At 49.6% G+C, this 22,777-nt stretch overlaps 1 protein-coding gene across 1 annotated transcript; it reads right to left on the bottom strand.

The window, feature by feature from the left end:
• Window positions 1-14,943: 14,943 nt before the first annotated feature.
• LOC142558314 (uncharacterized) lies at window positions 14,944-15,708 on the bottom strand. Its single transcript, XM_075670463.1, has one exon. It carries the CDS (start codon window positions 15,706-15,708, stop codon window positions 14,944-14,946), a length of 765 nt encoding a protein of 254 aa, XP_075526578.1.
• Window positions 15,709-22,777: the final 7,069 nt, after the last annotated feature.

Raw genomic sequence — 22,777 nt, 5'->3', positions numbered from 1 at the left:
GCTTATATTATTGCTTATTATTGGTTAAGATCGCTTAAGGAGAATGGCAGCTACTGTCAGTGAGTTATCTGATTTCACCTATTTCAAGAAATCGTTTGGCCGTACGTCACCACGCGATTTTACACTTGTGAACATAAACACTAGGAGTATACGTAAACACAGGGAGGAAATAAAAGTGATAGCTGAATCTTTGCTTGATTTTGTAGACGCTTTTGTGGTCACAGAAAGCAACGTGTCACAATATTTCCTACACATGTTGTCGCTAAATGGTTGCAGGGGTTGCAGCATAACACGGACTAACCGTAGAGGCAGTAGCAAAATACAAAATTTGACACTTCACTGGTAGACTTTACGTTCAGGCATGCGGAATGCCTCGCCATAAAGGTTCATTGTATAAATAATTAACTGTTATTGTTAGCGGTGAAGCAGTCCCCCAGTAATAGTGCTACTCGTTTTGTGTTGGAACTGGAAGAAGCATGGAAGAGCAGGTCATCAGTGGATCAAGTTCGCCTGGCAGGGGATTTCAATATTAACATTATATGTCCGAGAAACACCTTAGTGTCAGATTATTTATCCGTTTTGGAATCTTACGGCTTCACATCAACAATGATTGCCCCGACAGGAGTGGAAATTTTGAATAGCCGTTTTGTAACGTCTTGCTTAGACCATATTGAGGTTCGAGCGCCTAATCATTCACCCACTTCTTGTGTTATCACTCATAGATTATCTGACCACTATGCTGTTGCTAGCCGTGTATCCCTGAGTGTATCGTTCGTTGGCACGCAGCATTCAAGTGATAAGGTCAGAACCACGTCAGACTGTCAGATTAAGTTTGTGGATCAAAAGAAACTCGACAATCTCGTTGTGAATTTTAGCTGGTCTTCCTTGATTGACGGTAGGCCCCCAGTCCGAGTGTACGATAGCTTTTGTTATCATCTAGCACATTTCGAAAGGTGCTGCACATTTTTCAGAAATAAAATATGCAGGAAAAACTATCTATGCATTAATTCCGATATTATGCGAGGCATATCTCACAGAGATTGGCTTTGGAAAACAAGCAAACGCACTCCTAACAATAAAGACCTCCATTTAGAGTATAACATTGCGAGAAATGAAGTAGTTGCTCTTCTCCGCTCTGCAAAACGTCGCTTTTTCTTACAAAATTTAATCAATCCTCCAAAAGTGCTAGCGAAACTTGGTCGCTGATAAACCATCTCAGAGGGAAATCCGAGTCTGTAAAATCTCTGATACAATATTTTCCCGGAAACCCTGTTGAAACAGCTGACTTGTTCAATCATTTCTTCAGTCAGGCTTCAACAGAGGCGTTATCTATGCCTCGGCATGGCGTGACGCTTTGTGATTCTTTTACAGCATCTGCATTTTTACCACGGCTTTCGAAATCTGACCTTGCCCGGATCATTCTCAGTTTTCGAACGAATAAACTACCTGGAGGAGATGGAATATCTTTAAGCTTGCTGAGAAGAAACTTTGAGGCGCTTTCAGATATTGTGCTTCTCATGTTAAATGGCTTCATAGATACTGGAACTATGCCACACAATCTAAAAACTGCGTCAGTTAGACCACTCCATAAGGCAGGAAAGAAATCTATTATTGAAAACTACCGGCCTATATCCATGTTGCCCCCATTATCTCAGGTTACAAAAAAGTTTTGCTTGAGGTTATGACTTCTATCATTCAAAAGTCTTCAATTTTGTCTGACCGACAATTTGGTTTCATGCAAGGCCGGGGTACCATTTCGCTCCTGGAGGAATTTGCAGATGATTTGTATTCCACTTTTGAACACAATCTTTTAGCTGCGCTTTGTTTCTCGACGTATGCAAAGCTTTCGATTCAGTGGGCCATGACTTATTGACGCGAAATAGGTTTGCACGTGTTGACACGGGACCCTTAAGGCGAGAACGACGAAGTTCGTGGTTGCGCGCGGGCTCTCCGAGGACCAGCCATCGCTAAAGGCTGACGTTTTTTTCCAATCTGTCGGTGGTAAACTGTTACAGTTGCCACAGCTGGGTGACATTTCTGGTGGACGTGCTGGGTACGGTCGATGTTAAGATCTCCGGAGCATACCCCAGACCTAAGCCCGGCGAGTAGTTCAACCGAGCTTACCCCTGTGCACGTACGTGCCAGCCGACGCCTTCAGAGACTCCAGCCACAGCACGGTCTGCTACCCGAACGAACTAGAATGACGACACAACCACCTCCTGCCACTCCTGCAGCATCGCACGTTGTCGTCAATCACAGCCGGACGCCGAATCTGTTCCACGGAAGTGCTTCAGAGGACGCCGATGACTGGCTTGACCATTTTGACCGGGTTGCCAACCTCAACGACTGGAACCACGAGCATAAGCTACTTTACGTGTACTTCGCTCTTGACGATTCCGCGAAAACATGGTTTGAGAACCACGAGGCGACACTGACGTCATGGGAAGAATTTCGTAGGCAGTTCCTCAATGCCTTCGCCAGGGCGGACAGGGAGGAGAGGGCGGAGTTGGCGTTGGAGGCAAGAATTCAAGGCCCGAATGAGCGAGTGACGGCGTACGTAGAAGACATGATTCGGCTTTTCAGACGTGCGGACCCTTTGATGACTGAAACAAGGAATGTGCGCCATCTCATGCGCGGTGTCAAAGAGGAAATCTTTGCTGGCCTCATTCGAAATCCGCCGGCGACACTTGCAGAGTTCCATGACGAAGCCACTACTATGGAAAATGCCCTTCAACAGCGGGCCAGGCAAAACAACCGCGACGCAATGATTTCAAGGGAGCTCTCTGCCGTTACCCTCGGTAACGACGTTGGCGCCTTGCGAGAACTCATCAGGGCTCTCGTCAAGGAGGAACTGCAGAAGATGCAGACGACCACTGCCCCTGTGGGACAACTTTCCGTTGCGGAAATGGTGCGCGCCGTAGTACGACAGGCCGTCAGGCCGACAGGCCGAATGCACCTCGTCCACGACCTGGTGAGCGGCCGCCGGAAATAGAGAGTTTCGTCGCGAATCGTCGCAATGTTGATCAGCGATGGCAGGAGCCCCAGTCGTCTCCTACTCGTTACAGGTCACCACCACCAAGCCAAGCTTTTACTCGCGGCGCTCTGAGACGCCGCTCGCCTAGCCCGGCGGGTCGGGAAAACTGAGTTCAGCGACCTTCGGAGGTGAGGCCGCTGACGACGACCGTACGCAAGATCCTCCACTACGACGGCAACGCCGAAAACAGAACGACGCAAACGTACAGACGGAGTCAAACACCTTACGAGAGGTAGTAACGTCGAACATTCCCGTCACCATAGGCGACGAAGAAATAACGGTGTTAATCGACACTGGAGCGGACACCTCAGTTATGAGCATGGACCTTGCATGCAAGCTGAAGAAAATTTCTACCAAGTGGACTCGGTCGCAGGTTCGCACTGCAGGAGGCCATCTGCTAACCCCGGTAGGAAGATGCACAGCGCGCGAGAGCATTCGTGGGTTTACGTACCTCGGAGATTTCGTTATCCTCCCAAGCTGTTCGAGGGACCTAATTCTGGGAATGGATTTTCTGCAGGCTAATGCAGCGGTGATTAACTTACAAAGTCGTGGGTAACGTTTTCGACGGCGCAGGCCTTAGCTGGAAGCAGCACTGACGACACGTATGTCAACGCCTTGAGGATTGTTGACGAGAACCTCACGGTGCCGCCACGGAGCAGCGTAGTGACCCTCGTCACTTGCGACGCATTCGACGGCTACGAGGGTATTGCCGAGGCAAATATCCCGCTGCTGCTCGAGAGACACATCTGCATCGCCCGGGGCCTTGTTCGAATACAGCATAAGTGCTCGCAAGTTTTGTTGACAAACTTCAGCCATGAGTATCAGCACCTCCCTCAAGGTACAGCTGTGGCATTCCTGAACGACATTGCTGACTTCTCCGACATCGGCACGTTACAAGTGACTTCACCGGATGCAACAACTCACGCCAGCCTCAATACCCGCGTCCACATTAATGCTGACTTAGCAGATGTACAGAAGGATCAGCTGCTGGGCCTACTGACAGAATTCTCCGGCTGTTTCTCCACGGAATCCAAAGTCCAGCGCACTTCCGCTACGCAACACCGGATCTTTACAGAGGAGTCGGCGCGGCCTGTTCGTCAGCATTCGTATCGCGTGTCACCTATGGAGCGGGAGGCGATTAAGCGTCAAGTTCAAGAAATGCTAAATGATGACGTCATCCAGCCGTCGACAAGTCCGTGGGCATCGCCTATCGTACTAGTAAAAAATAAAGACAACACACTCCGCTTCTGCGTTGACTACAGACGCCTTAACCAATTCACCAAACGCGACGTTTATCCCCTGCCACGGATCGATGACGCTTTGAACCGTCTGCGTCATGCTCAGTTCTTTACTTCGTTAGACCTAAAGTCAGGCTACTGGCAAATCGAAGTGGACGAGAGTGACAGTGAAAAAACCGCCTTCGTGACTCCCGATGGGCTGTACGAATTTAAAGTGCTGCCTTTCGGTCTCTGTTCCGCTCCTTCTACGTTCCAACGAATGATGGACACTGTACTCGTTGGACTAAAGTGGCAGACGTGTCTAGTGTACCTAGACGACGTTGTTGTATTTTCCAGCACGTTCGATGAACATCTCGCCCGGCTACGAAGTGTTCTTACCGCAATACGCAAGGGCAACCTCACCATGAAGCCTGAAAAATGTTACTTTGGTTTCCAGGAACTCAAGTTTCTAGGCCACGTGGTCAGCGCCCAAGGAGTACGACCAGACCCAGAAAAACGTGCTGCCGTTGCCGAGTTTCCTCGTCCTAAAGACAAAAAGGCTGTTCAGCGGTTCCTGGGCCTCTGCGCACACTACCGTCGTTTCATTGAAGGATTCTCAAGGATTGCTGAACCGCTCACGAGACTGACGCGACAAGATGTGCCCTTTACGTGGACGGAAGAACAAGAGCAGGCCTTCACCGAATTGCGTAAAAGCTTTCAATCCGCTCCAGTGCTGGCGCATTTTGATGACACCGAGGCAACTGAAATACACACCGACGCCATTAACGTAGGACTCGGGGCCATTCTGGTTCAGTGGCAAGATGGCGCAGAACGTGTAATTGCGTACGCGAGTCGTAGTCTGGCAAAAGCAGAAGCTAATTATTCAACAACCGAAAAAGAATGCTTAGCAGTCGTGTGGGCCATAAGCAAGTTCCGACCCTGCTTATACCGCCGGCCATTTCGAGCGGTCAGTGATCACCACTCGCTCTGCTGGCTTGCCAATCTGCGAGACCCGTCAGGTTGCCTCGCTCGTTGGAGCCTCCGCCTTCAGGAATACGACATAACTGTTGTCTACAGGTCCGGCCATAAGCATAGCGACGCTGACTGCTTGTCCCGTTCTCCTATTCCCTTGACATCCTCCGACTTGGAGCTAGATTTGCCGTTTCTTGGTGTCGTCGACGTGGTGCGCATGGCTGACTATCAACGTGCCGACTCTGAGCTGCTTCCAGTCATCCGATACCTCGAGGGAGCTGACGTTGTTGTCCCACGCCCACTTTCACGAGTATTGACGTCCAACTGCCTGCGAAACGATGTCCTGCACAAGAAAAACTTCGAGAACAGCCAGGAAACGTTCCTTCTCGTCGTTCCGATGGCACTGCGCGAGAAAGTTTTACAGGCGTGTCACGACGATCCCTGTGCCGGCCACTTAGGCTTCGCGAGGACATTAGCGCGCATACGGCAAAAATACTATTGGCCGCACCTATTTTCGTCGGTTCAGAGCTATGTTCGAACCTGCCGTGACTGTGAGAGGCGTAAGGTTCCACCCGTCAAGCCTGCCGGCCTCCTTCAGCCTTTGGATCCCCCTCCGGCGCCGTTCCAGCAAGTTGGAATGGACCTTCTTGGGCCATTCCCTACGTCATCCTTGCAAAATAAGTGGATAATCGTCGCAACTCACTATTTAACTCGCTATGCGGAGGCGAAAGCTGTGCCGCAGGGAACTGCTGCAGAAGTCGCCAGCTTCTTCGTCCACAACATCGTGCTTCGCCATGGTGCACCCGCTGTACTCATTACTGACCGCGGTGCAGCGTTTACAGCGGAGTTATTGCAACAAGTCGTCACTCTGACGCACACCGACCACCGAAAGACCACAGCCTATCATCCCCAAACTAACGGCTTAACAGAGCGCCTAAACAGGACATCAGCCGACATGCTCTCCATGTACATTGATGTGGAACACAGAACATGGGATGAAATTTTGCCATACGTCACGTTTGCTTACAATACCGCTGTGCAGGAGACCACCGAGTTTACACCATTCAAGCTTGTTTACGGATGTCGCGTTACCACCCCCTTAGACGCCATGCTCCCGGTAGACCACGGAACCACAAGGAATGACACCACTGAAGATTTCGTCGAGAAAGCCGAGGAAGCTCGCCAGCTTGCTCGAAATCGCATCCGCACCCAGCAGAATACCGACGCCTTCCGTTACAACCGGACCTGACGGAATGTCGAATACTTACCAGGCGACCGCGTGTGGGTGTGGACACCTATCCGACACCGTGCGCTCTCAGAGAAATTGTTGCGCCGCTATTTCGCCCCTACGAAGTTGTACGCCGCCTCAGTGATGTGAACTACGAGGTGGTGCCTCAAAGCTCTGATCGATCCTGGTGCGAACCGACGCCGTCCCCGTGCTGAAGTCGTCCACGTAGTACGGATGAAGCCGTACTACGCACGCCAGGGCTAAGCAACCCTCACAAACCGCTTTAGCATTGTGTACATTCGTGTATGTTTTTTTTTGTCTTTTCGTGTTGGCATTCTTGCCCATAGTGCGCGCCCGCTGCCCTTGAATCGACCGAGCCGGTCGCTTTTGAGAGGGGAGCAATCACGCGAAATAAGTTTGCACGTGTTGACACGGGACCCTTAAGGCGAGAACGACGAAGTTCGTGGTTGCGCGCGGGCTCTCCGAGGACAACCATCGCTAAAGGCTGACGTTTTTTCCCAATCTGTCGGTGGTAAACTGTTTCAGTTGCCATAGCTGGGTGACAATATTACTTCGCAAATTATATCTTTCTGGTTTTAGGGGCCCCTTCTATGCTCTACTTCAAGACTATCTGACTGACAGGTCACACATGGTAGTTATAGGTACCAAATACTATAGCAGCAAGTTATCCCTTGGTGCTGGTGTCCCTCAAGGGTCAATTTTATCGCCTCTTGTCTTTGATGTATTTGTGGAGGATTTCATTTCAGTAATGCCAAATGGTAAAGTGTATGAGTATGCGGACGATATCGTCCTTAGCATGTTAATTACAAAAAGGCTGTAGAATATATGTAGCAATCGGTGCATGAAGCTATTGTCTGGCTTTCTAAAAACAAACTTACCGTCAATCAAAAAAAGATAAAAAATTATATGGTTTAAAAATCCCCTGAATATTGGAACCACGGTCATTCCAGTGTATGTTCATACCCAAGACTGCTTATCCTATCAGTGTAGTCTTCTCGAAAATACAAACTCAGTTAAGTATCTCGGCATTCGTTTCGACAGTGACTTGTCGTGACAAAATCACGGGGCGCATGTGTACTCCAAACTAAGATCTGTCGCATGTTTACTTTTTAACATTAATGGTTTGGTGCCGTTTTAGGCTAAAAAATGATAGCACATTCCCTTGCATACAGCACCTTAAGGTATTGTATAACAGTTTACGCTTCCTGGCTCCCAACGTTGGCTGGACAGATTTGATAACCACTTAAAAAATCTATTGAGAAGCGTGGCGTGTAATCGCGTGAGACCATCAAACAAAGGTATTTTTCATGATCTCGGTTTCCCCTCCTTTCAATCTTTATTCATTTCTACTGTTGTGCTGCGCCATTTCTGGACGGATGAATTTAAGCATCCGCACGCCTCCCCGCGACCGCTGCGCAAAGAATGGCGCTTCGTTGTACAGCGCGTGTCGACTTGATGCGGAGCACCAAGACGCTGCGTGTATGTCCTCAAGATATTTAATAATTTGTCAGACGACTATTTTTCTGTAGACTCTCGGACTAAATTGAACAGTCTATTGAACATGTTGTAATACAAATGTATGTACTCAGTATCCTGTCGTTTGTGGCGGTTTAGCTGTGATTACTCTATGCTTTTGTTTCGATGCCTTGGAAACCTGATCTACCTTTATCACTCTCATTTGTTTCCCTTTTCTTTGTTGGTTTAAAATATGTGCTTGTATACTACAACCACATCGCTTAGCTGACGATGCCGGGTCACGTCACACAAGTCACCATTGGCTTAGATGGGCCCGTTTTTCTGTACTGATTTTCTTGGGTGCTTAATAAAGTTTATTATTATTATTATTATTATCATTATTATTATTATTATTATTATTATTATTATTATTATTATTATTATTATTATTATTATTATTATTATTATTATTATTATTATTATTATTATTATTATTATTATACGCCAATGTTCAAAAAAGACACAGGATCCATCCTGTAGGCTACATAGGAGGAGATAGAAGTCCTAAAGTTTCGCCTTCTGAAATTTCTTGCTAAGCGGATTTCAGCGATGCACGTTAACAGCACAAGGAAGAGTGGCCAGTTTACAGGAAAGCTGTCTGATGCGCCCAAACGCAGTATTACGGGAGCGGAAGCGATGGTCAATCGCCTATTGTTGTTACCGGTGCCGCAAACCATCGGGATGTAAAACGCCTGCCATTAGATCACGCGCAGACACCACGGCATGCTAGTCGCGAAGTTTCCTGGGATGCTAATAGAAACTAATTCCGTGAAATGTCCCTTACCTTTGGTCGGCGTAAGACGTATAGGCGTCGCATGGATGTAGCTCGAAAGCACACGACACAAACATTAATCTGGAACTGGCAAACGTTCACGGTGGAACTGATGAGCACGTGATGCAACCACCACGTTCATAGAAAACCCGCGAACTGAGTACGCCGCGGAGTGCGCCAACAGCACCAACGTGCGGGAATTCCAAGCCTGCAGAGAAGCGCGAAAAGATCCCATAAGACGGCGGAGTTATGTAATGTGACCGACTACGCGCAAAGCAGCGCTAAGCGCGCATGCAACAGCCAACAGGCAGTACCGATTCGACTGAGTAACGGCTGGGCGAAGGCCGTCGCTGCACTGTTCTACGGCCCGGGATGCAGTACTCGGCTTTCTTGGCACATGTTCGGAGAGCATAGGACATGATTGCATTGGGTTATGCCTTGCGGTAGGTTTTAACGTGCAGTTATTCCGGTGCTCTGCCTGCAGCACCGTACACCTTTTCTGCTGATGTGCTTGTGCAATATGGGCCCTTCATAGTAACTTATACATTTATCGTCTTCATTGGACGTTTAACCTGAGCGCGGTACCTTCATGGTGATGTCGGACATGTGTTTTCGGGTGAGCGTGCCCTGAGCGCAGCCGTAGAAGAGCCTTAACATGCCGCGCTATATTCGCGTAATACGCGCTGGAGCGATTTTTCGTCACTTCAATTTTGTTACTTAAAACTTTCTGGTTCTTTTCTTGTTCCGTGGTTTTCGTTGTGCTCGGTGCTCTCTGTTTTAGCAACGGAGTGCACGGACCACGCGTAATGAATTTAGCAAGACGGTACGGTAGCATTTTGGTGAAGGCTCGATAAGGTTACCTTTTGCTATCACAGTAAAAACATCTGTGCATGAATGTCGGGATCTAGTGCAAGGAGGGGCGGCGCAACGGCATGCGTTCAGCTTTGGTCCCATGTAACGGGAACAGAGGCAAAATTTGGGTACCTACATATGTGCGGGCCTATAATTTACTGTGATTACTTCAATCCAGAATATATATAAGGTACAGCAAGCAGCGTACATTGATTCGCATAATGATGCATTGAGTTGACCGAACGCGAGCTATGTTGTGGAAGCAGCAAACGCGAATAAACAGTCACATCATCTGCGCTTAGATATATCGCGTAGGAGGGGTGTTGCAAGTGTTGGTGCCACATATGTCCGGTACGGGACATCCCGCTGAAAACAACCTTCGGACATCGACAGGAATAGAGTCTTGGGCTTTGTTTGATTCCCACAACTTCAATCATGTGGATGTCCGAAGGGCGTTTTAAATAGAACGTCCAGAAATTAATGCCTCCATGTTATCAACTGTGCGCCCATACTGGGACTTGAACATTCGAATCTAATCTGCATGTCCAGAGGATATTCGTGTTCCAATGTGTCCTCGCAGTAAATTCGTGCGAAGAAGAAAATGCCCTGATATCCGTGGCACCGTCGGCTGCAATGACGCACAGACGAGCGGGTCCCTAGCCGCCGGAGCCGTGCACTAGAGCTAAGCTCTGCAAATATCATAACTCTCGTCGGTGCTTAACGCTTGACGGCTGGCATCGCTTCCCAAGCAAAAAAAAAAAAGAACTTGGCGGAAGATCGGGCCGACACCATGACCAGATAGAAAGTAGAGGCCCAAATTGAACCATCTGAGTTGGGCCGGGCTAGGGTTTTGCAAATGGCCAGCCCGTTTGCCGACCACCGGCGGGCGGTCGTCAGAAGACACCAGGGCAGCGTCATGACGGCGGGCTAAATCATTGTGGCCGCGTTCGGCCTCACACACGCCGTCGACTTCCCCACGATGGCAACAGCGTGGCTTGCCCGCGGCCAGCGTTTTTTTTTTTTGTGGGTATTCATATTCCAGTTATTTTTTATGTTTTTAGCCACGCATACCGTTTTCTTTTTTTGTCGATTTTTTAAGGCGCCTAGCCCTCGCACATGCCAGCATATTTAACTGGGTTACCTTAACTGTTGAACATTATATTCTCAATAATTCGCGAGCGCCGAAGCATTTAATTTAGAAAATCGTGGTAATTGTCTTTTTAATAATTCGCTTCAGGGCTCATGTTGTAAAAGTGTAATTGAAGCCCGTGAACAGGCAGGACGTATTCACTTGGAGGCAATTTTGTAACTAACACCATCTCTGAGATCGACGAAGTCAAAGTCACAAATTAGTTGGTGTCGTAATTACTTCCCAGAGCATTGCATACATTTGTAGTGAAGCTACAAAAGAGCCATGACATCATGGTAATCTTGGCGCGCAATGTGACGTGCTTGAAACTGCTACTAGTTACAAAATTAGTTTTAGCTTAGTAGGCCCTGCACGCTAAGGGCTTATTTCCGCCATTGCAAGGTCTGCACTAACTTTACTAATTAAATAGATAGTTGGCACGATTATCTCAATTAGCAATTTGCACTAGTAACCTAGAAAGCAATGTCCTCCGATTAAGATTTACCCAGATAAAGAAGCGGAATGCTGTTATCTCCAACAGAAATAAACATATAGTTTCACATAAGAAAAGACATCCTGCATAATTTGCTATTTAATACATACATGCGTTCATGTATTAAAGCACGCCATAGAAGGTGACGCTTTGTGGAGAAAGTGTCACTACACTTACTTATGTCGTATTAACTGATCTATTTTGATGCACTCTAACAGAAATTGGAAAGCTTTGTTGTGAAATGCTGTTATAGTAGCTCAATGGTATGTTCAAACACAAAATAACCAGTGATGGTCTTGTGTGTCCATTTGAAATAGCCTATTGGCACGCGCGAGGAAAGCAGAGACGAGGCGTGGGGCTTGGAGTCTCGGTGCCAACTAATCTTTATTCTTTGTGCGCCGGCCCTCTCTCGGCGGCCGGCTGGCTACGGTCGACTGCGGTCGGCTCTGTTCCGCGCTGGCAGCACCGCGGCTTATCCGCGGCATGTTTGTGTTCACCACAGCACCCGTCCCCTAGTGAGAACACGAACGAAACCAGCAAGACAAAACACTCGTGTGATTAGAGGTTGAGGCGATTTGGCGCATTTAGACGTCTGCCACTGCGCGTGTGGTAGGTGCGAGTATCAGGCGTAGCGGCATTTTCCGCCCTGGTGGAAACCGCTGCCCTGGGACGAAGCACTTCTGTATGGGTTCCAGACGACGCGTTGGAGGTGGGTGTCATGGACTGCGTTTCCATGTACGCAGGTTTAATTCTGTCCAACGAGACAACTTCCCGCCGCCCCCGCATTTCGATAGTGAACGTCTTCCGCCCACGACGGAGAACCTTGATTGGCCCATCGTACGGTGCTTGTAGTGGTCGTCGTACAGCGTCGTTCCGCAGAAAGACGTGACTACATGACTCAAGCTCGTTGCCCACGTGTGTCCTCCTCTCTGTGGGCTGTCGCGGACGTGTAGCTCGAAGCTTGTTCATGACGTCACGAGGCGAGATGCATAGTCGCTGGCGGAAATGCGAGCTTGCTGTTGGCCAGATGCAAAGAAATCACCTGGCAGACGTAGCGTCGAGCCGTAGACAAGTTCCGCAGCGCTGCAGCCGATATCTGCCTTGTACGCTGTGCGTATGCGCAAGAGCACGATAGGCAATGCTTCCACCCACGAGTCATGTTCACTTGCCATAAGTGCTGCTTTCAGCTGCCGGTAAAACCTCTCGACCATTCCATTGCTCATCGGGTGGTAGGCCGTAGTCCTGATGCGCGAGTCGCCGAAGAGTTTCGTCAGACTGGCGAACAACGCAGACTCAAACTGGCTTCCTCAGTCCGTTGTAATGGAGGAAGGTGCACCAAAACGACATAGCCAGTGGTTGACAAAAGCGCGAGCAACAGTTTCGGCTGTAATGTCGGGAACCGGCATAGCTTCTGCCCACCGCGTGAAACGGTCGACCAAAGTGAGCAAGTACATTTGGCCCTGGCAAGGTGTCAATGGTCCGACTATGTCCATATGGATTTGGTGGAATCGAGCATCTGGCCCTGGGAAAGTCTCCAACGGTGTCGCCGTGTGACGCTGAACCTTGGACCGTTGACACCTAAGACACTCGCGAGTCCACTGTCGGGAATCGCGGTTGATGCCAGGCCATACGAAACGTGCCGTGAGCAGCTTCTGGGTCGCCCGGATTCCTGGGTGTGAAAGCTGGTGTAACGAAGCGTGTACCTCCCGACGGAGGCAAGCAGGCACGAATGGTCGAGGGCTACTTGTAGATGTGTCACAACAAATGTCTCCTGCTCCGGGCAAAGGAAACAACTGTAGGACGAGTGACGTCGATGTTTTCTGCAGACGGCGCCGTTCGTCATCGTCGCGTTCAGCTGCCGCCACTTTTGCGAGGTCTATTCCCGTGTGAGTGATGGCATTTACTGAGCTGCGCGACAGAGCATCGGCGACAGCGTTATCTACTCCTTTTATGTGGCGAATGTCCGTGGTGAATTCCGATATGTAGGACATCTGCCACAGCTCGCGGGCTGTGTGCGTGCCGCCATCAGATTTGAGGGAGCGTAAGGCGTAGGTGAGAGGCTTGTGATCAGTCATTACAAAGAATGCCGTGCCTTCTAAGTAATGATGAAAGTGCCGGATTGCTACGTAGACGGCCAAAAGCTCGCGTCCGAAAGTGCTGTAACGCTGCTAGGTGGGTGTCAATTTCCGAGAAAAGAAAGCGATCGGTTGTCATACTCCTTTGTTGAGTTGTTCAAGGACAGCTCCCACAGCTGCGTCCGAGGCGTCGACCATGACGCATTGTGGGACTCCCGGTTGCGGGTAGGCGAGAAGTGTGGCGTCGGCGAGGTGTCTCTTGATCTCTTGAAAAGCCGCTTCGGCGTCGTCCGTCCAGAGCAGCTCCCTAGCAGCACCTTCGTGTGTCGACAGGAGGAGGTGGAGAGGGTGTAGAACGGCCGCGCACCGAGGTACGAAACGTCGGTAGTAATTTAGAAGGCCAAGGAACTCGCGGAGCTGGCGCTTAGTGGTAGGTCGTGGAAACTTCTCGACAGCTTTAACCTTGTCTGGATGAGGTTGAATGCCACAGCTTGAAACAACATGGCCAAGAAAAGTCAGCTTCTCGGCACCCAGCTCGCACTTGTCCGTGTTCACCAGGATGCCATGCTCCGCCAGGCGCTGAAACACGGATCGCAGATGCGCCTCATGCTCGTCCGGTGAAGTGCTTGCGATGAGTAGGTCGTAGAGGTATGCATGGCAGAAGTCGAGGCCAGGCAAAACGCCGTTGGTAAAACGCTGGAATGTCTGTCCGGAGTTTCGCAGGCCGAACGGCATGCGTAGGAACTCGAACAGGCCGAAGGGCGGGGTTATCGCCGTCTTCGATACGTCCTCTGGAGCCACGGGGTTATGATGGTACGCCCGGACGAGGTCGACCTTGGAGAAAATCGCCGCACCATGTAGGCTGGACGTGACATCATGAATGTGAGGTACCGGATAGCGGTCGGGCATGGTTGCTCGATTGAGGGCTCGATAGTCGCCGCAGGGTCGCTAGTCTCCTGGAGTAGACTTCGGCACCGTGTGCAGTGGAGACGCCTAAGGACTAGCGGACGGGCGGATTATGCCGAGCTCGAGCATGTGGTCGAATTCCTGTCGAGCTGCTTGCAGCTATTGCGGGGACAGGCGACGTGGGCGTGCGTAAACTGGTGGACCTGTGGTGACAATGTGGTGGCATACATTGTGTTTGACGGCCGCGCTGGCCTGTGGTGGTCGCGTCAGTTCGGGGAAATCGCCGAGGATGCCAGCGAATCGTGTAGCGCCCGGCGGTGCTACGAGCGTGGGGCTGAGGGGTGGATGCCTGGATGGCTTCCCGCGCACTTCTGCTTGTGACAGGGGGTCCTGTAAACGCCGGTTGCGGACATCGACAAGAAGTCCGAAGTTGCGCAAAAATGTCCGCTACCAGGATGGCAAATTTTACGTCAGCCACGACGAAAATCCACCGAAACGTCCTCGTGAGGCCCAGGTCCAGCGAGAGGGAGCGTTGCCCGTACGTCGGTATCGTCGTATCGTTGACAGCTTGCAACGGTGCTGCGCACGGTCGTTTAAGAACGGCTGGCGACGCCGGCACGACACTAACTTCCGCCCCTGTGTCGACTAGGAAACGAGCACCTCTTTCGCGATCGGTCAGGAAGAAAACCGATGGGCGACGGTCCGACGGGGCGGGGGTACTGGTCACCCTCAGTGCTGGCCCGGGGCGTTTCCCGAATTTTCACAGCGCGACACACAGTTCCGTGCAGCGTTGCCGAATTTGCGGTAGTACCAACACACCCTACGTTGTTGTGGTTGTGATGCGGTACACTGTCGTGGTCGCTGGTTTCCGCTCGAGTGCAGGGCTGCGACGGTGTCTCCGAGGCGAGAAATTTCCTCTCGCATCTCTTGCAAGGAAATGACGGAAGGTGTGTCTGCGTGCACCGACGCGACTGTGGGCACGGCGACAGCCATGAATTTGTCGGCGAGCTCGGCCATCTTGGCAAGGTCTGTCTCACCCGACGCCGTGAAGCCTATCCGTACACTTGTGGGAAGCCTTTGCAGGAACAGTTCCCGCACTAAACGACCGTCACTTGCTGTCGCGTCGCCCGCCAGTTGTTGCATGTGGCGTAGCAACTGGCTGGGTCGGCGGTGGCCAAGTTTGGCCTCCCGCAGTAGCTGTTGGAGACGCTCCGGCTCGGTAGGTGTGACACGGCGAATCAGTGTCACTTTTAGCATCTGGTAGGCGTTCTCTGCGGGTGGTGTCAGCAGTAGGTCCCGCACCTCGCTGGCCGTCGCAGGCGGGAGGCTGCACACCACGTGGTGGTATTTTGTGCTGTCAGCAGTGATGCGGCGTGCAGCGAACTGTGACTCAACTTGCACGAACCAAAGTTGCGGGTCGCCAGTCCAAAACGGAGGTAGCTTCACATCAAGTACGGCTACCGTGGGGCTTTCGGCGTCGCTTGGCTGGTTCATGGCGATCACGTCCGGGTCACCAATTATTGGCGCGCGCGAGGAAAACAGAGACGAGGCGTGGGGCTTGGAGTCTCGGTGCCAACAAATCTTTATTCTTTGTGCGCCGGCCCTCTCTCGGCGGCCGGCTGGCTACGGTCGACTGCGGTCGGCTCTGTTCCGCGCTGGCAGCACCGCGGCTTATCCGCGGCATATTTGTGTTCACCACAAGCCTTCCTTGAATGGCGTAAGCCAATTCACTAGAACACTGTGCAGCCAACTCACTTGACTGCTTCTGCAATGGTCCCGCTCTCGCTTCTGAAAGAAGGCAGCTATTTAAGTCTCAGAAATGGGCATTCTGATAAAGTAGATAATGTGGGCCCAGAATCCTCAATAATTGACACGGCAGTCAGGCGCTTCGTGCGGACAACAGAGTCTATATTCCACTGACGCGACAATTTACACACTCGACAAAGAACTGAACCACGGTAACCGTAATTGTCTAAAATGTCAAGAATCCCTAACTCGACTAAGCACACGTCGACCCTCCTACTCGCCGCTGTGTCGTCGTCGTTGCTGTGGCGGTTGTCCTCGTAACCGGACCGTGACTCGACAGCAGTAGAAACGTACAGCAGGCCGGCAGAACATCAGGCCGCTGAAGTACAGGTCACTGGCTAGCCAGCCACTGTTGCCTCGAGCTGCCGGCACATCGGATCACTTGGTCCGCAGTCGGGTGCTTCCTTGGTGCCAGGCCGTGAACACCGCTGGGGCACCAGGCCCTCAGATCAAATACGGCGCCAAGCTGCTACGACAGCAGGCCCCCTGTGGCCGGCTGAGCAGCAGTGGCAGAGCGGGCCATCGGCCTCAACAGGTCCGCATGGCCACAGGACACGAGGTCGAAGAAAGCCGTGACTCGAAACACCGGTCAGCGAGCTGGCGTCCGCATCGTTCCTCGCTCGATGCTCTCTAGCCACACGCAGCTCTCGTTCTCGTGGCAACGCGTTTTATTCGCTGTCTCATGGCTGCACAATGCGCACCAGAACTGCCGTTTATTATTCGCCTCTTCGCGGCCACACAACCCAGATATCATCACACACATGTATAAATATTGTCTTGGTGCTGAATATTGCACCACATGCTGTCTGGTCTCAAAAATCTTTAAACATTGTACTTAGGAACCGGTTCTGCAAAAAGCATTATTTCTCATTACAAACACTAAATATGCATTGCACACACCCACGCACAGTCGTTGTTATGTGGCCTCAAAATATACGTAACCAAAATATCCCGCTAGTGGGGTGAAATCTGCCTACAAATTATGCTCCGCGAGTGTTCATGACCACAACGTTCATACATCGTGCGCACGACATATAGCACGCCACTGGCACTGTGTGCACAAATCAACGCGCCATGCATGTGCCGATGCCACCTACACTCTCCTAATTCGCTTTCCCGAGAAGCTTTGTATGTATCCTGGTGGTTTAGGCGCCAAAACCACGATTTGGTCATGAGGCGTGCCGTAGTAGGGGACTCCAGATTAATTTTGACCAACACAGGATATATAAAGTGCCCCAATGCAAGGGACACGGATTTTTTGCATTTGGCTCTCATCGAAATGCGACCACCGCAGCCGGGATAACAAGTTTTGGCATGTGAGCTCTGGCATACTAAGTGCAGCTACAAAGACCAGTATGCATCGAATCTATGCCGCGCTATTAACATATCGATTCAGCAGATCCAAAAGCGCGGACGAGCTCTGGAAATAAAGAAACACAGCCTCAACAGTACACGGACGCTTCGAGATATCTTACAGGTGTTACTTATGCAACTCTGGGACCGTCTGTTTCAATGTCTGGAGCACTAAATGCGCGTACAAATATTTATACAGCGGAAGCATACGCAATCCTCTCTGCAGTTAAACACGTGAAGTTAATGAATGGTACAAACGCAATTTTGTTCACAGAGTCATTGAGCATCGTTAGTGCTCTAATGAATCTACTAAAGCACAAGAATTCCGCTTTTAACGAACTGTAAAGCTTGCTATGTTTAGCTTATGTGGGCAGCCAAGTGATCATAGTATGCTGCGTACCTGGCCATAGGAGCATGAAAGGAAATGCAGTTGCGGACGAAAGTGCCGCCTGTACCATACACAGACCTTACGCCATTTTCACATAGCCTGCGAAAATATTGGCAAAGTCAGTGAGACACATAGGTATCCAACAAACTAGACTGAATCAAACCAAAAATAGGCTACTGGATCTGTTAAAGAAAAACAAGACAGTGGGAAGTGCTGCGTTGTAGATTATGAATTGGGCACACCTGCAGTACTCACCCGTGTCTTCTAAGTGAAACTAACCCTACGACATGTAGTTGGTGTGGCAATAGACTTACGGTATATGATCTCGTTCCCTGCCCAATACGAAGGGGCGAAGCAGACGAGTGGCGCGCCACCTGTCGGGGCAGCGCCGTACATAGCGAGAAGGGGGTTCTCTGTGTTTGCCGCGAGATGGCTCTGCGTGTGCGCCAAGCGCAGAAGAAATGTAGCGAAAACGTACTTCGCTACACGTTTAACTGCGACTTCTGTAATTTACATGCACATAATTACCGATGTACACCACAGTATAACTTTCTACGGCGCGTTTCTAAGGCAACACCGCATTCATTAGAGGCGTTTTTGTCTCGCTTTGAACCATCGACCTCATGGCTGAGCAACGATGAAAAAAAGCTCATGGCTGAGTGGTAGCGTCTCCGTCTCACACTCCGGAGACCCTGGTTCGATTCCCACCCAGCCCATCTTGCAACTTGTTTTTATTTACGAATTGCCTTCCTGGATTTTTCGCTCACGGCCAACGCCGCCGACACCGATGACACCGGCTTTTCCGCGACACGAGCTCCATAACGCAATCGCGTTAAAAAGTACTCCCTTCCTTATACCGCCATAATATACCTCTTCATCCAGCGTACTTCTTAAGCAATGACCCTCTAATAATTTTAAAACTGTACTAAAATTCTTAGCCGAAACTAACACGATTGAAATAATTTGGCCTAGGCATTTTGTAGCACCTCTCCTTAGAGGCTGTAGCAGCAATGCAGTCACTTACAGAGCACTTGCCTCGCAGCCCTTGCGCTGAAGGGCTCTGCTGAGGCACTAGTGCTGCTATGACTTCCAAGATTCAGTACATAATCCTTCATAAGGGTACATTTATAGCCACTGCTCATTGACATTATTTTAATAGATGACATCATACGCCATTTAGTGCGAGCACATTTATTTCGATATAAAGCCATCTAGAAAGACATAGAAAGGAACAGAGACATCACTGTCTCTGTTTTTTTTCTACGTCCTCGTTCAGTCGCGCTTACACGCCGCGTAACGGTGGCCGCCAGGCCGAGCCGTAAGCAGCAGCCGCCTTACAGCCACCGGAGAAGAAGGTCCTCCTCTCCCCCCCCCTCCTTTTCCTCACCCTCGGGCCTCGCGCGCCATAGGAGAAAACGTGCCTTCCGGCCCTCCTACCACTCTCGTACACGCGGGATTGAGCTGCGTTCGCAGGCTCACCCGCCGACGCTTAAACTAACATGTGCAACATACGGCGCGCTGTGATGATTTTATCACTTTTGGACTTTATGGGGAACCTCACGGCGACAGCCATATAAGTCCTACAGCAATAATATATTTCAATATATTGACCGGGTGCTTCGTTTTTCTAGATATCGTAACATTTCCCCTAAGTCTTAACACTGGCAGTGAAGGAAAATTACCGGCGCAGCTATAGAATCATCGCAAAATTATTGCACACGCCAGCTCTGCGTGGACAAGCCTTATAAATAAAGGGTGTGCTATGCAATAAAGAAAGTATAGACGACCGGCGGCGCCCCATAAATTAGGGCTGTCGGCGATTGTGCTGCAGTACAAAGAATGCTGTGCACAGAGCGCAGTCGTCCTAGATAACAGGATCTCTCAGCCAGAGAAGAAGCCAAGCTCCACTGCACAGCAGGCAAAGCAGGCATTATGAATTTTGAACAAGTTACGCCAAAAATGTCATTGGCCGCTTTACGCGCTTTAAATGAATTCAACAACAAGCATGGTATTCATATAATCTACAATGTGAGTATTCTGTTAGATTCTGAAGGATGATGAAGACTTGATACTTTCGTGGTGTGAATCTAATCAACTGCACTGTTTTATGTTGGTGCTTATTCTCCATGATGAACTATTGTTAGTCCGTTCCTTTCCTCTTGCCCACATATTAACTGATCCTGACTGCAATGGATAGCTAAATTTAAATTGCGCTCTCAATGTCCAGACGCGGGTTGGTATTCATGTTTACAATATGCAGCGGCACTCCACGAGAATATAGAAACAAAATTACCAGCAAGTATTTGCACCATTACTGTCATCGTCGTTTTTATATTCTCATCCTATTATGTGTCAACTGCAGGACAGATGTCTAATTATGCAATATCGGTTGTCCTGCCATTAAAAGCATGCTCTATGTTATGCACGGTAATTACTGAACCTCATCGCACGATTTAATCACCTACCATACTTGACAGCTCCTTGATACCATTCCTATTAATCTGACAGACCGCATACTATGAACTCTACATGTGAAATGAACTACCGCCCTCATCTTCGTACTCCAAGTCTCAGTTAGTGTGCGCCTTACACTTCCTTGCTTTCTAATTCACACTCATATTTACATGTTTGTGACTCGCCCACTGTTCCTTCAGTCTAGTTGTCACGTGCAACACAAGTATATTGCCAGTGATCGCGACAGCCCTTGAAACCATTCGCACAGAAGCAGACGCTGACCGTTAAAAACCCACAGGCCAAGCACTTCGTACAGATGATTACCCAGCGAAGCTGAAACATGCGGCCCCTGTGTTTATCACCGGGTGACTCCCGACGGTTCATTTAAGTACGGCTTGGTAGGCTGAATGAATTTGTTGTTTTATGGCGCAAGGGCCAATTATGGCCAAAGAGCGCCAGGTCAGTGCTGATGAGTTTGCAGTGGGTAGATGAGTTCCGTGAGTTATTGTGATGTAGCTGTAAAGGGGCCTAAAAGCGATCTCTGTAAAGTGCATAAAAGCTATATGTAATAAAATAATGGCAATGACTAGTGAGTACTACTAAGAACACAAGAGATACATTGTGATAGATTGATCATATTTTAAAATACATGTAGGCAAACGTTTGCAAGACGCACTAATGCCTTAAAGAGCCCTTGAAACGGAAGGGCCTGAAGGCATGTGCTGTACAAAAATAAATTATCGCAGCGGCATCCTCTGGAGAGAGGATGTGCTCCAAATTCGTAGGGCTAACAACATGTAAGACAACATCGTTTAAGAAGCTTAGATCTGCTCTGATGTCAAACAACGGTTCTGTACCAAGAAACATGGACATGAAAGGGCATGTGCTGCCAGTATGCTAGCTGAAAGTGTTCTTTTTCTCCCTGTTTCGGCTTCCCCACATTCCAGGAGGGCGTGGAGGTCGGTGAGCCTTTCACCGCATCTACCGCAGGATGGTGGCTCATTTCGAGGTAGCAGGAAACTGTGTGTGGCATATGTGTGTCCTATTCTGAGACGACAGAATAGGACTTCTGTTCGTCATGTTATTGTTGCGGGGGGCCAATAACCCAGTTTTGGCTTAATCAAGTGAAGCTTATAATTTGTTTCAGCTTTCCATAAGCACTGCCAGTGGCTTCTGAGTTTCTTTCGGATGAAAGGCTTTAGGTCTAATGCAGGTAGTGCAGTCGTAGAATGTATATCTTGCGAAGCTATTGATGTGGCAATTTGGTCAGCCAGCATATTACCCTCAATGCTCCTGTGTCCAGGTACTCAGCATATTATGACTTGCTGCTGAGACATGCACGATGTAGGCTGGTAGGCTGTCGGATACTCGCTACACAGTTGCTGCTTGCGCTCGGCTGAACGAGCATGTTCTTGTGCCAAGGCTGCAGCGTCGGCACGGCGTAGAATAGCTCCTTCCCGTTTCTGCACGCCACTTTGCCGATCGAAAGCTGCCTTCTCAGGATCACGTATGATGCGTGGCCTACCCATTTTTTCAGCCGGAGAGAAGCTGCTACGCGCGCGCTCGGCTCGGTGTTGCCAGGTCTGACTAGGTGGCGTAGCCCAAAGCTAGAGAAATTGTAGCCCAAACGTAGCCGAATACAAAACAAAGGGAAAAAATTGTAGCCGAATATAGCCATTTGTATGTCCTTTTAAGTGCACATGCGTTTTCGCATTCGGCTAGGGCAATCTTTTTTTGCTCAACCCGTAGTAACAAAATGTATGTGTCGCCGTGATGATCGGCCCTTCACATCAACTGTAGCTACATGATGCTTGCCCACAGAACACCTTCGCGTTGCCCTGCAAAATCTTAAGTTCCAGCGAATCGCTGCAGAGGGAGAAAAAAATCGACCCCGCCATGAAAACAACTACCTCCACTACGCAGGCCTGCCGTCGTGAGCGCACAATTACCCACTAGAGGCGCGTAGCAAGCACAAATTTAGTCACCAATAATCTTTCTGTCGAGCCTGTCACAGTGTTTTTATTATATGACAAATAGTACGTAATTATTAGGTTTAGTTTTATACAATAATATTAACTAACAAATCTGTTTTCTGGTTCATCATCATGCGCCTAGGGTAGGCTAGTGCTGTTTATTTTCCAACAATGGTGGAAGCTACTGTTTCTCTTTTCTGGGCTTGCATTGTATTCATTGATCGTACATCACGGCACTGTCTAATTTGGAGAAGAAGCGGTTGTCTGGCTCTAATTTTTCGCAGTACCCATACGTCCAAGGTTATTCCTAATGTTATTGTTGCCAGCCTATTTCTGTAATCGGTCCTAGTCACGGACACAAGGCAGCGTTCGACCAGGCTACAGCAGCGTTCCACAGAGGCAAGCGAAAACGATTGCAAAAATTTGGAGAACGCTTAAACTTTGCTTTTAAGAGTGGTAGGCGATAGATTTCAAAGCTAAATGACTGCTGTCTCGCTTCCCGGCCACCACAGCTTCCTTGCGCATGCGCGGAGACGCGTGAGACAGTGTTCTTGGAAGGAACCGAGCGGGCCGCGACGGTCGGAAAAGA

This window comes from Dermacentor variabilis, chromosome 9 (genome assembly GCF_050947875.1).
Source record: "Dermacentor variabilis isolate Ectoservices chromosome 9, ASM5094787v1, whole genome shotgun sequence".
NCBI lineage: Eukaryota > Metazoa > Arthropoda > Arachnida > Ixodida > Ixodidae > Dermacentor > Dermacentor variabilis.
The sequence above is the reverse complement of the archived record's forward strand: the minus strand, read 5'-3'. Positions and strand labels throughout refer to the sequence as shown.

Bases quoted from the DNA above. Each gene is read 5' to 3' on its own strand.
- LOC142558314 (XM_075670463.1), bottom strand. From the start codon at position 15,708: ATGAACCAGCCAAGCGACGCCGAAAGCCCCACGGTAGCCGTACTTGAT.